Source organism: Caloenas nicobarica, chromosome 1 (genome assembly GCF_036013445.1).
Source record: "Caloenas nicobarica isolate bCalNic1 chromosome 1, bCalNic1.hap1, whole genome shotgun sequence".
NCBI lineage: Eukaryota > Metazoa > Chordata > Aves > Columbiformes > Columbidae > Caloenas > Caloenas nicobarica.
Window position 1 is genome coordinate 53,357,195 of NC_088245.1, and position 16,848 is coordinate 53,374,042.

Here is a 16,848-nt window from a genome sequence, read left to right on the forward strand (position 1 = left end):
TCCTTTGGTGTGGGATTGAGTCCTTGGCTCCTCAGGTTTATATACTTATCCACAGATAATGTAACAGTGTAGTTTTAGTGGTTTAAAGTGTGGAGCCTGCCAGGCCAAGGGGAGAATCTGCTATGGTGTCTGTTGTGTTAGGTTACTCTGGCTACTTTTATTCCAGATATTCAGGCCCTTGAGGATGAAAAACAGAGAACTGTTGGTCAATGCAAAGACCTTGGATTTGTCAAGAAGACTACTTCCTGTAGGAGGTATTGTATAGAGAGCAGATTGTCTTAAAATAATTGTCTTCCATGAAATGACTGAGGATATGTACATCATTTTAATTAGTCTGACCTTGATACTTGCCTTGTTTATAGCTGGTGCATAATAAGGCAGCATAAGAAATGTAGTAATGGAATTGCTATGTAGTATGACTTACTTATTGTATGAACACTTATCTATAGATAGCAATGTACATATCTCTTTGTACAAGATGATAGCAAAGTGAGTAAACTATCTGGTACATGTTTGTGAATGTTGGTCTTCTCTCAACAGAGTATACAGGAGTTGATCTTCCGAGCCCAATAGATGCTGTAGTCTGCAAAAAAGCATTCTTTTAGGTTATAATATCATAGAATTATGGAATGGTTTGGGTTGGAAGGTGCTTAAAGATCATCTAGTTCCAAACCCCCTGCCATGGCGGGGAGATGCTTTCCACTAGACCAGGTTGCCCAAAGCCCCATCCAACCTGGTCTTGAGCAATTCCAGGGATGAGGCATCCACAGCTTCTCTGGGCAGGCTGTTCCAGTGCCTCACCATCCCTATAGTGGAGAAATTAAATATTAAATAATTTTAAAATATTTAATATTATATATCAATACATACATATAGATGAAGTATATAAATATAGTGTATATTATGATATATAGTATTATATATTTAAATATTAAATATTAATTTAAATTTTCTGTTACAAATTATGTGAGATACTGTCATGTTTATTTTATTTCCAGCCAGTATATACTACCATAGCAATATAAGCACAAAAAGAGTTAAGATTATGGTTTCATTTCAATGGCTTCAGTACCTTGAAAGTCATTGAAAGGATTTAGATTGGGCGTCTGTCCTATTTTTTCCCCTGCAATTTAAGATCTGCAGGGTTATCTCAGATAAGTACTCACTGCAATTGATATTCACATTAATGTACTTATTACAAAAAGCCAACAACACTATTATAAAAGCTTCTGGAGTTCAAATACTGCAGAAAACTCCATACACGTTATCGTGCACTAATTCCATGAAATACAAGGGAATAAGCAAAGTGCCCTCTAGTGTAAAAAGTTTAGCAATGCCTGTTTATGGAGTGAGTACAATACATATATAGAATCGTCCACTTCATTTTTGATCTAGTAAGGGCATGGATAGAGCTCAACTTTTCTAATTTTGCTAGTAATTCAGAGCCGATTTTTTCATTAGCACATTAGTCTGATTTATTGATTATAAAAGCAGTTTCAGGCCTACCACCAGGAAAAATCAAACACAACAAGAATAAAAAGCTCAAAAACAGTATTAGGCTTATGCTGTCCTAAAGAAGCATCAGTTTCCATTATGAAATACTGCTGGTCTTTCTTCGAGCAATGTCAGTCCTGGTGGCCTCTGCGAATCTGTTGTCTAATATTTCTTCCTCTTCTTCTTGCTTGCTCCATGCTGTAAAGCTTGAGCTGCAGTTGCCAGTGTCATTGCTTGTCTGGAGCAGACAGAAGATGTTTGAGAAGAGCTAGCATCACCAAGGCATGTACCTAAGCTTTCTCACATATACCTTATAATTTATCAGCTGTAATCCAATGTAATCTTTTAATTAAATTGCCCATTTTATCCAGATGAACAATAGCTACATATTTGTATAAATCTTCAGATGGGCAGTTCAAAGTGCTTAAACCAAGAGCCCAAGTCTCAGGATTAGTTTCACAAGTGGTCTTGCTCTGTAAAGTGACTTGATACATCTGCATGCTGGCCTGGAAGTCTTAAGACAGCTGGAAGGAAATCTTACATACCAGGTATTTCTCTGCATACACATGACTCAATGCTTCTCAGAATTATTCAGGACTCAGTTATCTTTTGAGATGACAGGCTATTATTTAGTAGTCTAAAGGTCAGAAAATGACATTTGGGGTTTTGGTTCTTCTCAGCTTGGATCCATAGCTATGTCACCCTAACTGAATGACCTAGCGAACAAACTGCCAGCAGCTGTGAGTGGGGCCCCTCAGCATCCTGCCCAGAGAAGCTGTGTTACTATGCAGGCACAACTGCAAGAACCTCTCAGATGGAACAAGGGTGAGCTGGAGCACAGCACAAGCCTGGTGAGGCTGGCCAGCTGGGAAGGGGCAGCCTGACAGCTCCAGCACCTGCTGCTTGGGCTGCTACAGTCCTATAGAAAACCACTGAACTAACCATCTTTCAACCAAGTGACCTTAATTCCTACAGTGCCTTTGTGCCAAGGTTCACCTTGCTGGCCATGTTTCTGGATGCTTGTATTGTTTTGCAGTCCCAGCATCAGCAAGAGCCATGGCAGGAGCTCTCACATGGAACATACATTTGCCTGGAAGTTAAGGCTGTCTTCTTGAATGTGAGAGCTCTGGTTCACAGCCTCTTGGGCTGTGTGTTTTTACCATTAGGACATGAATTCAATTCAGTATAATCACATTATGATAGTGTATTGTTTGTCCACATACCTCACACCTAAAAATTCTGCAGGGACCTACAGATGAAATCTGGCCTGCCAATAATTAAAAAAAGAGGACTAGGAAGTGCCGAGTCGTTGGAATGCACCGCAGTATACCTCCATGAAGCAGCAAACTGTCAGAGAATCAAAACCGAGTGATGTATACGATTTCCTTGATGGTTCTTCAGAGCTGCTTCAAAACCGCTTGCCAAGCCTGAAGATCTATGCAGCGTTTTGGATATTCTCAGAGCAGTTTAGAAGGACTTTAGAAAATACCCTTTTTTCTGCTTTATCTCACCATATTCCAGAAATAACAGGCAGCTTCCAAAGAAGCCCAAACAGTTGTGCTTGAAACGTTAGACCACGTCTTTCTTAGTAAAATTCAGGAATGTACTACAGATGTCTCAGGGTATGTTAGCAGTGTATGGTCAGTAATGATGGCCTTTTGCAGCCTAGAGAATTGTTATGATAGACCATAGGAAATGAAACAGCCTATTCTGAAGCTCTAGGGGAGAGCTGTTTTCTGCCCCCCTTGTCCTAAAAAACGATGGGCTGCAATAGATTTCCAAGTTTCATCAGAATTTTCTATAGGTTTATCTCTCTACATCTTTAAATCATGTGGTTCATTTAAATTATAATACATAGTCTGGAGGTCAGAGGAAGATCTATAGAGGAAGCGTTAAGAAAACTAGCTGGCTAAATGTTAAGGTTACAGACTGTGAATAATCCTCTGTTCTTCCTAAATTTAAACCTTTCAGTGGCGGCATTACAATAAGGAGTACTTATTGTTTGCCTTGCACTTCTGTTATTAGTACTAAGGAGGAGCCAGTCTTTTCACAGATCTTGCAACTTTCCAGTCAGCAGGTCTGTATTTATGGATGCTATTCTGAGATAGTTAATTTCCTGTGCACTCTGTGAAGCCTTGGTGCCTAATACAGGGTTTTGGATTCCACCCCAGTGACCAGGTGCCTCCAAGTTACTTGTATAAGCACCCGACACTTTTTTTTTTTTAATGTCTAGCTGTTAAAAGAGAGAATAACTGTTGAACTTCAGGGTCTTATGTCCAGTGACACGAAATAGCTGGATGTGAGGAAACAATAGGGTGAAGAAGCCCCTGATCAGAGGCAAATTGGACAAATTTTACACAAGGAAACAAAAAGCTATAAGTGGATTTATTTTATTTTAAAAAAATTCATATTGTAAAAATCAGAGTCGTATAGGTCAAGCCTATGCAAATGTTGTGGTGGATACACTCAGCGCCACCCTCCCCCCCATCACTCCCCCATGACAAATGTGTATGTCAACCTTCATTTAAATACATCATTAAGGAGATTTAATAAGAGTGATAGATAACCAAAGCTTGAATTCAAGAGCGATTCCTTTTGAATTAAAAGTATTTCACAGAATGCTGAAACTTTGCATGCAAGTCTGGCCAAAAGATATGTGGTACAGGTTTTGGTTAACACCACATGAAACACCTGACACTGATCACTATCAATAATAAGGATTATTGTAGATAATGAAGGAGCTATTGTTCACAGGAAAATTAGTCAGGCTCGCAGAATCACAGAATCACAGAATGTCAGGGATTGGAAGGGACCTCAAAAGATTATCTAGTCCAATCCCCCCGCCAGAGCAGGAACACCCAGATGAGGTTACACAGGAAGGCGTCCAGGCGGGTTTTGAATGTCTCCAGAGAAGGAGACTCCACAACCCCCCTGGGCAGCCTGTTCCAGTGCTCTGTCACCCTCACCGTGAAGAAGTTTCTTCTCAAATGCAACCTCCTGTGTTCCAGTTTATACCCATTGCCCCTTGTCTTATCATTGGTTGGCTCCTGAAATGTTTATGACTGCCAGGCTTAATCATTCCTGGATTCACTGGGTATGTGATAAATCTGATAAAACGTTATTTAGTCTCATTAAATCCATTCAGGCCAGGTTGCTGGTACTGGAAATCAAAAGTACTTGATCTGTAGCCATCTGTGGAAAACAGAGCTCTTTACAGTAAAGGTCAAATATCAGTTGTTCTGAAAACTGTCCTACCAAGAGAAACAACTCTTGCTGTTGATATTCAGTAGCTGTATAAAATGGGGAAAAAAATAGTCATGCTGTTGCTATCAAGAAGCAGCAGCACAAACAAAAGCATCTTAAAAAAAGTAGGTTAAATCAAAACTCTGAGGGAGAAAGGTCTGTTATTTGGTTTTCCTGCTATCATCCCTGCTACTTCTGTTGCCTTTCCTTCTGTGCTAGACGTGGTAAAAATTATAAGGTAAATTCCAATGTGCTACATTTTTGATTGTTATTTTATTATCTGCATCCCATTTTCAGGATATTTTTTCCTTGCTGTTTATCTCTCAGCTAAATTTGGAAAGCTGTCTGCAGGCTGGTGTTCTGTTGAATGAGCTGGCTGCCTGAATAGATACATGAAATGATTTTGTACCAGTTAGGGTCTGTAAAATAATAGTTCTGTTCTCTGGCTTGCCAAGGATCTCTTTACGTATATTAAATCTTGTTTCCTCATATCACGTGAAAAGGCAAAACTAAACCAATAATCCATTTTCTGATTAATTTTGAGATTTAGCAGATAAATCATTTGGAGGAAGGGGAGATGCCTCAAGCTCTAAAATAACAAATTCAGGATATTGTTAGAAAGTAAGTCTAGAAAGGGACCACTAAGATCAGCTATGCAGATCTGCCCACAGAATTCCTCCTAGGTACTGCCACACATTGTGTCTGAAGTAGAGGTGGCTGAAACCTCTTCATTTTAGAGACTCAGACTGAACATATCATATTAAGTGGTAAGTTATATTGTTTTTTAATTTCTAAACAGCGAAGTGTTCTTGCATCTTAATTCTAGTCTCATATGTATATACTACAGTGCCAGAGACAAGAATGAAGCAAATGTATATCTTATATCTAGAATCTTCAGATTTTGCCCCTTTTTTTTTCCACAACCAAAATTAACAAAGTGCTTAGTTAAATTTCACATACATTTTCAGATTTGTCCAAGCTTGAGTTTGCAAAGACATTATTTCACAAGTTTTTGGCACAAAGCTGCTTCTGCGGGAAAAATAAAACCAAACAAAACACAGTGCTAGAGAAGAGATGATGAACAGGAGGAAATGATAGAGAAGACAGAAGCAGGGCAGAGCTCTGAGGCACTTCAGCTGTGAGGATCTTGCCTGTGATACAAAAGGGAATCTGAGATGTCTTTGCCCAGTTCTTTAGCTGAATTTGAAGAGCTGTGCTTTTGAAGTCCATACCTGGCTCTAATGGAGGTGCTTTTGGGAATCCTCTAATTGGTTCCTTTTTGGTTGTACATTAACCACGTTGTCAGAACACCCCCACTTCTGGTCATCCCATTTTGAGTCATACATAAAATACTGTTCTTCCAGTATCTAATTTTAGATGCCATTCCCGCAATGTTTCCTTTATTAAGTGAAAGATCTACCATATAAAAGTCACAGATTTATACAGTGTTGTTGCAACTCTATAGTACAACAGGAACAAAATGAAAACACGTAAGTTTTTAAAGGCATCGGTTATGACTGCTACTGGCAGATACCCAGAAATCCTGTGAAGGCAACTGCCACATACTGCCAGCAACTCATAACAAGCACACTCAAATCTTTGCATAATATTTCCACTTTGAATATGCTGCTTTTAACATCTGGAAGTAATGGTGATATTACTATTCCATGAATTTTTGCTGGAGGAAATATAGAAATTTCCAAGGCCATGTTTGCTTGTCACAGACTTCTAATAAATGAGTTTATTAACAGGAATGTTCAGTAATATGAGGAATTTTATTAGTTATGCAAAGTGAATTTTGTAATTATAATTGTGAATGATGACATCAGAAATTGATTTATGTTACACAGAGAAGATATAAATGTGTCCTTTTAAAACAAGGGATGTCAGATGAGAATACTCGTCTATTTTCAGAAAAAGCAACAACCAAGAGTTGTTCATAAAAGTCATTAGCACCCCACCCGATATTACATAAATACTGAAAAAACTCCTTTTCACAGACTTCAAAAACAACAACAGAGATATAGTGAGTGAATAATTGTTCATTATGTATGTCACCCTGCTGCAGTAATTATTATTACTAATAATAGCTGTCTCATAATGTTTGGACCCTGAATTTGGATTAACTTTTGGAGTTGCTTATCAAATAAAACTCCTTAATTAGGCAAAGCCTTGGAAGGAATAATTAGGAACTGTTGACTAAACATAGCTGGGACTTTGTGGAGACATGAACCATATCTTTTTACTAGCTCTTCCAGAGCAAGAGTCTGCCTCAAAGTCACAGGAGATGTATTGTCATCTTCCCTGTATGGTAGCTGTAGGATTTCCTTTGTCCTCTCTGGCTTTTGTCCCAAAGAGCTGTTCACAGTATCTCACACGATAAAATTGCTACTAGTAGTATGACACTTGGAAGGATCCAATTCTGCATCACGCTGTCTTGGGATATCTTCAAACACCGTGGTTAGGAGCAGTGTAACTTAGCATTGCATCACGTGCAAAACGGCATCCCAAAATGATTAAAAATCATCCCAGAAGGATTAAAAATTTCCTGTGCGTCATGGCATACAGCAATCCACACGCCCCGCATCAGTCCTGGAGGAACAGACATATCCAATTGCTTTATCCTTGTAAAAGGTACTTCCAGTTTGAAGAGGAAGGAAAGTGAGGAGATGTATGAGTGAAGGAGAATGGTTTATGGAACTTTTACTTTAAGCGTTAGAAAAATAACTTTTTTTTTCTTTTTTCCTTTTTTTTCTTTTTTTCTTTTTTTCTTTTTTTCCTTTTTTTTCCTTTTTTCTTTTTTTTTCTTTTTTTCTTTTTTTTTTTTTCCTCAAGGCTCCAGAAAACAATATATAAAATTAGAACCTTAACTTCAAACACGGGCCCACATTTGATTTGAAGAGTATACTTCGCTAATAAAAAAATGTTTCTATTTTGTGGTACAGCTTCAGATTATTCCATATTTCTGCAATTACAAAAGTAAAACGTGTTCAGTTTTCATTGTTCATCAAAAATATGGAGAAAAAAAAGGTTTATTCTACCTTCTTTTTGCTTCCAACTCCCTCTCCTTGCTCCCTATTTAATTGGTTTCCTCTTTTCTTCCCCAGCTGCTTAGAGATTGTTCTGTCCTTGTGGCTTTGCTCTCTGTGGCTTCACACTCCTGATTTGCTCTCTGCAGTTGTCTCCTCTGCTGCTCCGCTTTGCGTGTGAGCCGCAGCAAACTGTCATTGACAAATCTCAGAGAACATTAGGAGCGAGAATTTTCATTTTTTCCCCTCGCTGTGCCTACATGTGGAAAAGCAAGAAAACAAGGATGGGGGAGTGTATCGTGTTGATGTTTATTCTATTCCCCCGCTCTGTCCTGTCTGAATGATGATACATATTGTGCTTATATGTGCCTAAAGCATAGCACAATCAGGGTACAGACAGTAGCAGTGTATTGAAACTAAATAAATCAGACGAGTTTTTCTCAAAACCCTGTCAGTGATTTCCTTTAAAAGATTGCCATAAATCCCGATTTGCTTCATAAAAACAACTTCTGCTGCATATCTGCAGTAATGTTGCAGGGAGACGGTCTTAACACATTGCCAGAGGGTTTTTCTGGCTGAGCCAAACCATGTTCATCGAAGAAAATTGAAATTATAATCGTATTGGGAGATTCTGTGATCCATGCTAAAAGAAATTACATTTAAAATTTAGCATTTATGTTAGACAAAACTATTTCGACTGTTGATGTTTTTATTGATAGTGTATTTCAAGATAAATGAATTTAACTTAATTTCATAGAATACATTTGCTTAAATTTATTAAGAAGTAATAAGGTCCTGTGTGCTTGTGTAAAGCTTTCTTATTTCTAGTATATTTAATTTAAAATGAAAAAATACCCCAAATATGTCTGTAAAATAGCAATACTGCTTCAAGCTTTTGCTTATCAATTCTCAGGCATCAGCAATGCTCATTGCAGACAGTATAATAATCTTAGGGGAAAATTTCGTTACCAGCATATCAGGAAAAATTAACTGTATAAACTGTCATAGATCAAGGCAAGAAATGACAGATAATTATTATTTCTGTGATTAATCTTTGCTATTCCATAGTGGCAAACATCTCAACTCCACTGTGCTGCTATGTACATATTTAACACAAAGACATGGGACTAAAGCTTAATTCTGAATCTTTCCACCTCAGACTGGAACTTTGAATTCTTATTTTCAATAACATTTAATAATTTACCCAATTGATTCATTCTCATTTTCTTGCGTACACCTACTATGAATCAAAATTAATTGAAATTACAATCTCAGCAAGCATTTTAATGCTGATCATCCACAGATGGAGTTGGACACAGCTCTGATGTGGATGGGGGAAAGGAGCATAGACCTTGTGGTGGGGATGGCCCTTCAGTATAAGACTTCAGCTAGACTTGAATTCCTCCCCTAATTCCTAAATCACTGTCTCACTGAGCTGCCAGCACTCATGTTTACAAAAGAGTTCTATGATTTCTCTGTACCTTTGTAAATCTGGGACCCGGGCTGAGGCAGCTGGAGAGACCTGTAGGATCTGCACAGCATCAGCGGGTTGATGGAGGTGACAGGGACATTAAGTCCCGTTTCTCTTCTGCAGTATTTCTGCACGCTGTAGCTGGAAACTCTCCTGCCAGTTGAGCTCTCTTGGTAGTAGAATTGAGAGAGCTACAGGAAACCAGCCACCTGCAGCATTAATTATTGAGACATTTACAGCTACTCAGAAAACTTCCTTAGCTTCCTGGCCCACATCAATGCTGTAATTTCAAATAATTATTGGGTCATTCTGTTCACTGAACCAGCCAGCTTGGAACTAACGAAGACTTCAAGTTAGCTGAAATTCGAGACGCTGCAACTCATTAGTCGTCCTGAGCATTATTGATCAGGAAAGGATGTTGTGTTAAGCTTCCCTGACATCAGATTTCTTTCAAAAAGAAAGGCTGAGCCACCTAAGCACGATTCCCTCACCAGCAGGAGGGAGAGTGAATCTGCCAGTAGCACCCTGTGGCATGAGGTGGCAGCTCTCAGGAACTGGCAGATGCTTGGGGCGAAACTGCTTTCCTGGGGGCACAGAGGTACCGGTTGCGTTCCATGTTCAAGCGGGCATTTGTAAGGCTGGGGATGGGTGATAATGCCTTCACATGCTGGCATCTTTTGGATATTTTCTTAGGAGGGAGAGGGGACAGCTAGAGGGAAAATTATATGCACGATGAAAAGAGCATCCTGGAGCACTTTCCTGTGAAATGAACTTAATCTGTATTTCTCTTTAGGCTGGGTCCATTGATACAAGGGATGAGACTGTTTTCTATGAGCTGATCCAAGTTACAGCCATCACAACAAAAAAGGAAGTAGGAAGTAGCTTTCCTCTTGTTTTATTTTTTTCCCTTGATTACTTAGCCCATCAATGCAAGTGAATCTCTATAGCTTTATGAGTAAGAGGTGACCAAAGAGAATGGTACAGATCGGGTTAGAGAGAATTCTATTTGCCCAGCATTTGCCTGGGGAAAGAGGAGACAGCCCTGCTTGTTCCAGCAAGCTACGTTCCTAGTCCTCTAGGTGCCGGAGATGCTGTGAGAAGAAGTGTGGCTGATCCTTGGCAGCATCAGAAGCAGATGACATTGGTCTTTGGATCTTCTTCTGACTCCCAATCTCTGTCCTTGCAACTGCCCATAAGCCCTAGGAGAAGGAGGCAGTCCTGTGCTGAAGCCTTCCTGCCAGCCTCAGGGGAGGAATTGTGTGCCCTGTGTTAGAAAGGAAAGAGGATAACATGGGGAGTGTTTTTAAGGGGAAAAGAGCTCCTGAAAGTGCATCCGTCTCCCTCGCTTCCCCATTGCCTATCTAGCATACTTCTACTTCCCACTCCATTAAAATATTTTACCTGTGTAGCTAAGTCTTAAGGTACCTTTTAATTCTTCCCAGTAGCTACTTCTACCATCATTCAATATTGTTTGCTGCTTAACCTGCTGTCCCATAGCACTCCAACAACCAGGTAGACTTTCTGCTGTGAAGATCTGATTGTTACAGTGTCTCTGTTTGTTACCATTTACAGTTAAAGTTTATTTATTGGTGAAAGATTTTTTCATATAGCTAAGAGCAGTAGGGGTCACAAGAGGAAGATTTTTTTTCAAGGAAAACAAATGTCAACATCTGTAAATGTTGTTAACTTAATGAAAATGGGCTAAAATCAATAAATATAACATATTGCTCATTGGACCAGAGGTTCAGGTTTCAGAGATGTTTCTACAATTTCCACCGAAGCCTAGCTTTTTCATCAAAAGCAAAACTTTACCTGTCTATTAATATTTTACTTTACTATGTGTGTTTTTGTTATTTATGTGTCCCCATGAGTAACTCACGATTTTATTGGATTTGTGTTAACCTCATTCCCACAAGATTCAGACATGTAATTGTCTTATATTTCCCAAGTGAAGAAACAAAATGAAGATAGATCAAAAACCTGGTTTTGACAATTCCACTTACCCTGTGGAGTTCCTGACTCTGGCAATAACCCTGTTGCTGCCAGTCAAGCTTTTTCATGGAGCAAATCACGGCTGCTACAGGCTCAAAGGGCATGGTCTTCATCTCTCTGGAACCCATCTGAGCCAGCTTCTTAGTGACGGGATCAAAACCGGCAATAAGAAATGGGCTTCAGGCTCCCCACACCGAGTCTGATAGTGTGAAACCAAGCGACCTGTTTCCATCACACACTTGTGCAGGCCGCCCGTGTCGCCCGTGAAAGGTGTGGGATGAAACTCCCCGGGACACACAGGAGCTGTGGAGCTGTGTCTTCTGTCCTGCAGCCCAAGGCTGATCCCTGCCTCACCCTGGCATCCAGCACCCCGGCCCCGCGCCCCGACAATCACTGCTACTGCTGCCGTGGTGAACATCGTCTCAGGAAACTAGGGACAAGACACCTGTTATGTGACCTCGGCTGGATTTCCAGGAGGTCACTGGCCAGAGACTACAGTGCTTTAAATCCCATTTTCACAAGCAAATTAGTCTCTCTGAAGTGTTTTTCTTCGTTTCCTAGTCAAAATGTTTTATCGTGCAAACTTCAGCATCTAATAATTGAAAATACTTGCACATGTAAAATGGAGTTGAACTTTTTATAGTTTCTTGGCATTTTAGCTTGTTAGCCACATGAAAGTAGGATTTTTTAAGAAAGGGCACCATCTTGTGGAAGTAAATGTTCTGAGTGTGCTGAAGAGCCTGTTGAAAGCCGTGCAGTTAAACTCAGACATTGGAAGTTTCAGCATCAGCAGTCTATACAGTTGCAATTTTACTGCTGCGAAGTAAGGCAATAAAAAATAAAAGAGAAAGATGAAATAACATATTTCTTCTGTGTTATCATAACGATTCTTGAAGACTAATTTGGAAGCATAAAAACTATTTCAGAGCTTATACACGTAGATAAACTTTAAATTAGGAGATACTTCATTACATAGTCTAGAATGACAGCGTGACAAAGCTAGATTTGAGGCTAATTCCTGAGAACGTTAATTTTTTACTTGGGGTTTATGATTCCGGCACAGAAATTAGTTTAGACTGTAAGTTTAGGCTATGCACTTTCATACAATTGTTTGCTACAGCAAGACACCGGCCTTAAAAGGGAAGCCATCGTACTGTCCTTTTCAGTAGAGCCAGCTATTAGACCCTGGATTTAAGCCTGTAGTGCGTTCATTGTAAAGTAGTCACTTTGGTGATGCTATTATGCTGTAGGTGAAGTGCAGTCTTCTTACACCTGCTGTTATGTTTGGTATTTCTCAGTACCTCTCTTGTACTGTCTGGCTGTTTTCATGCTTTGTTTTCCAGAGTCATTTGGTATAAAAATGACAAATGGTACTACTTTATTAAATGGAAATGAGATGCTAAATTGACTCTGTTTACATAAGCTAATCAGTTTACTCAAGCTGTCACTTATTTACATAAAATTGAAACAAATCAGCACTCAAACTTTACATTTTTACTGCACTTTATTTCATGTGTATGTGGCACTTTCAGATCCTCTAGTGCAGTTCCTGTGGCTCTTTAACACAGAGCTGTTAACATAGAGTAGCTGTTGAAATCAGGTCTGATATTGTGCGCCCATGATCAAGTCTGCACAAGTGTCCCAGGAAGAATACTGTCATCCACCAGGCAACTGCATCACACTGACACTGATCATTTGATATATCAGAAATAAAGCCTTTGTATAGGAGCATAAAAATATCTTGCTTCAAAAGTAAATACAGGATTTCTTTTGCCTTCACTTAACAGTAGAAGAGATTCTCCTATGACAAATATTCTGTTGCACAGATATTATTTTAAAATTTTATATATATGCATATATATATGAAAAACGCAGTTGTATATTTTCAGATATGTACATATATATATCTGCAGAATAATTCCCCAAAGTCGATGCCTCTTTCCAGCATAAAACAACCTTGCAATAATTGTTAGTGGAAATGCAGTTCAAAATGGGTAGAACTTAATGACTTGCAAAAGTACTTACAAGTCCCTTTTGTGTTACCAGAGTGGACCTGATAGCCATGAAAATCTTTTTTATATTCTCATTAAATGTCCTAGCCATCCTGTATAGCCATTGATTGTTACTGTTATTTCATAACAAATGGTGTGCGTTTAAAGCAAGTGCTAAATCAGAGTGAAACACATGCTTTGATATGTGAATCACTCTTTAAGCAGAAAATTTCCATTTAAGCTTTTGAAGGGGTTAGATTATTTCTGATGGATTCCTGAAAAACTTCTTCAAACTGTAGTTTTCTTTGTAGAAAGCAGCTTGTTCTTACTGTTATTGAAGGGTAGGCTAACATGAGCGATCACGGTGCTACCTTTGTTCCTGTCCTGGTAAGTGTATTTTGTCTGTGCTCTGGTAATGGTTGTGTGTGTATTTAGGCTAAAAGCAAATATTAAAGCCTTAAAGTCTGATGTGTCTACCTCTAGTGAACACAGATCAAAATAAGTACAAGCTATGTATTAGATTCCCATCTGAGAGATTAATAAGTGAGACTTTTTGATCAAATAAGAGAAAAACACAGGTGCTGCCAAGTAGAGGAGGCTGGAGATCAAAGAGTCTGGTATGCCCTTTAACCATACTTAGGGATACATACTTCCACAGAACATGCAAGACATTTTGAAGGATGTTTTGACTATCCATTTACAATAGAAATTATAAATGGAATAGAATTGGTGGGGTTTTTTGGAGCGGTATTGTTTTGTTTTAAAACTCTTGAATTAAAGATAGAAATTAGCATCTCGTAATTGGGTTTTTTAACATTTATTTTACCTTACAATTCTAAATGTTCTGTGCATGTACATAAATGATCATTCTTTAACTTGAAACCTACTTAGTGCTGGAAGTAAAAACTCACAGAAATAGGCTGTACATATTCTAAATTCTCTGGCTTTGAATGGCTAGTCTAATGAGCTTGACATTTGTTACCTTTTCCTCTTTAGTTGCTGCTACTCTGCAGTTTTGGAGATAATGTGGTATCTCTTACTTTGTTCAAAACCTATCAGCACATATTCTGAAACAAATGCCTGCAGCAGCTTCAGATATTGCCACCTCTTTACCTGGCAAGACACACCCACATTTGGTCTGGGTCACCTCATGTTTTGACAGAAATGAAGATGTACTTCCATCTCAGCCACTGCAAATCACAATCCAGTGCAGCAGTGCAAATCGTTTTATTAGTAGTTTGAGCGAATGTTGCAGCCTACAAAGTGTAACGTGTGTGAGTGAATCTCCATTTGTGAAAAAGGCAGAGTACTATAAATTGGTATACATACCACTCTATAGTTTAAGAAAATCATTGCCTTTACTCACGTCTGTTCATGTTTAAGATGTGTGAAAAGTTTCTCAGTGTGAGGAACAGCTTTTCCTCTTTTGGTTGTATATGTGATGGGTTCCTCCTTCTGAAATCACACATCTAAGTACATCTGCTTGGAGTCTAACAGGCACAACTCATTGGAGATGGAAGGAAGGTGGTGTAATTTTATTTTTGTTTTGTCTGAGGGCTTTTTCTCCCATGATTTGTTATTTCTCATTTAGAAGACTGCTTGTTCTGTTTTGTTCTCTCTTATATATATTCTGCAGTTGCTGCATAATATTGAGATTTCAATGTGCACGGTAAATACATTAAAACAAAATGAGAAAATAACCTTCTTTTTCTCCTCCTTCCCCAAATAAAAGAAATTCTAGTTACTGTAATGATCCTGGCTTTGTAGAGTTACCCAAACTTGTAAAAAAACTGTGGGGTGTGTATTCATACCAGGAATAGTTGTTAACTTCCATTTTATTATATGTATCAAAGTCATTTCAAGAATCTGACCCTATATTATGTAATTTGTCAGGATTCATACCCATCCAAAGAGGTCATTAAAGCAATTATATGCAAGCTGACAGGAAAGCTATGTTTAACATTTGACGTGAAGTACTTATTTTTGCATATGCTTGTAAGGAAATGTTTCCTTGGCAAAAGCTGGGTAAAACTTTCTGGTGTGTTTTGATGAGGTGAACATAACAGTGTCGTCTGTTATTTGGCTAACAAAAAAAAATGCAGTCATCAACTACTTAAACTTAAGTCATAGTCTTTGTGTGGCAAACAAATCACGGTTTCCCTACTATACTGTGTATTATCTTTGATAATTTCTGTAAATTCGTCCCAGCCCTGGCAGGGATGGTCCCTGGTGCTGCTACCTAGTGCTTCTCCTTGTTAGACACCGGAGTCAATAAGCTTCAGTTTGCCCGAGTTTGCTTTTGTATAGAACAATCTTTGCCCAATTTTTAAAAAATCACAGTTAGTTCTGAGATCCATCGGCTTTCCAGTGAGGCCCACAAGTAATTTTCCTTGATTCCATATGGCATGGAGTCTGTGTTTGCAGCTGGGCATTTGAGAGCTTTAAGAACACATGTAGTATACAACACGTGTATAGACTTTTTACGCATAAGTTGATTACTTCTGGCTTCAACACAGCTGGAAGTCTAGAGAAACTCTGCACCTGACACAAATTTCCCCGTTTCAGAGATCCTATTGTTTCAGGTCTTTTACCCTTCTTGAGTGGGGATTTTTGGGTTTCTTTTTGGTTGCTGTAAGCTTTTGCTGTTCCATTTCGCCTGGTTGGGTGCGGTGGGGGATCCCGTGGTCCGGTGGCTCAGAGAAGAGGTGATTCCAACCAGCATTTGCTTTCCTTCTCATATGCTTTCTTTGTCTTTTGCCACCCCCTTGCAGAGGAGAAAACTTGTTCTCCCAGATCACCAATCCATTGTTTTGCATATGATACAATAACTGAATCAAGATTGCTGGCAACAGATGGCAGAATCTGCATGTTTTGATACTCTTGTGATTTAACAATTCCACCATAATAAATTTAACAAGAAATGTTAGCACCGACCTTTTTCTGTGAAGAGTTAGAAAATTTTGAATCATAATCCTAATGCAAGGACAATTCTGAGAAAATGTTGCCCTTATTGCTCTTCATAGCATTGCTGTTATTATATATATATCGTATACAAGTAACACAGTAAATACCTCTAGAGAATAGACATGATTATGTCTTTTGTACTGTTTATCTTCCATGAAACAGAAGCACAAATAGTGCTGTACAAATTTGTCACAAGGAATATAAATACTTGTCCCACTCATCTGAGCTTTAAAACTCATTCCAGAGACTATAATTTCTATTTGCTATCTTAATGAGTTCAGTAGTCTAACAACCAACTGAAAAAAATTTCCTGAGAAATTCTTGGTACTCCTATTAGTGATTTTGAAGGCTCATCTTAAAACTTTACCTAAAATATCTACTACAGACAACTGCTGAGCAAAGTTGTTTATGTGCAAATATGTTTGCAGGACTGAAACTCTAGAGAATTATCATGAGTTAATATCTGGCCTTTTTGCCAAAGTTTAAAATATTCAGAAATTTGGAAAACAATAATCCAAAATAATGTTCCATATTTTTACAGATGAAACATTTTATGTATGTATTAAAACTAGTTTACAATTCACCTTCCTGCCTTTTCTCTTGAATGAGGCAACAAACCTACTTAATTTTGATGATAACCATAATAACACTTCAAAGGACTCCT

At 38.6% G+C, this 16,848-nt stretch overlaps 1 protein-coding gene across 3 annotated transcripts in view; it reads left to right on the top strand.

Moving 5' to 3' along the window:
• The window catches only part of PPFIA2 (PTPRF interacting protein alpha 2), a 315,886-nt gene that overhangs the window by 56,273 nt on the left and 242,765 nt on the right, over positions 1-16,848 (top strand). For 2 of the 3 annotated variants that reach the window (XM_065626973.1, XM_065626972.1), the window contains exon 2: positions 9,295-9,314. The exons of the other annotated variant lie outside the window; for it this stretch is intronic. In XM_065626973.1, the coding sequence (XP_065483045.1) occupies positions 9,295-9,314 (20 nt within the window). The remainder of the gene's footprint in view (positions 1-9,294; positions 9,315-16,848) is intronic. 3 annotated transcript variants of the gene reach the window in all.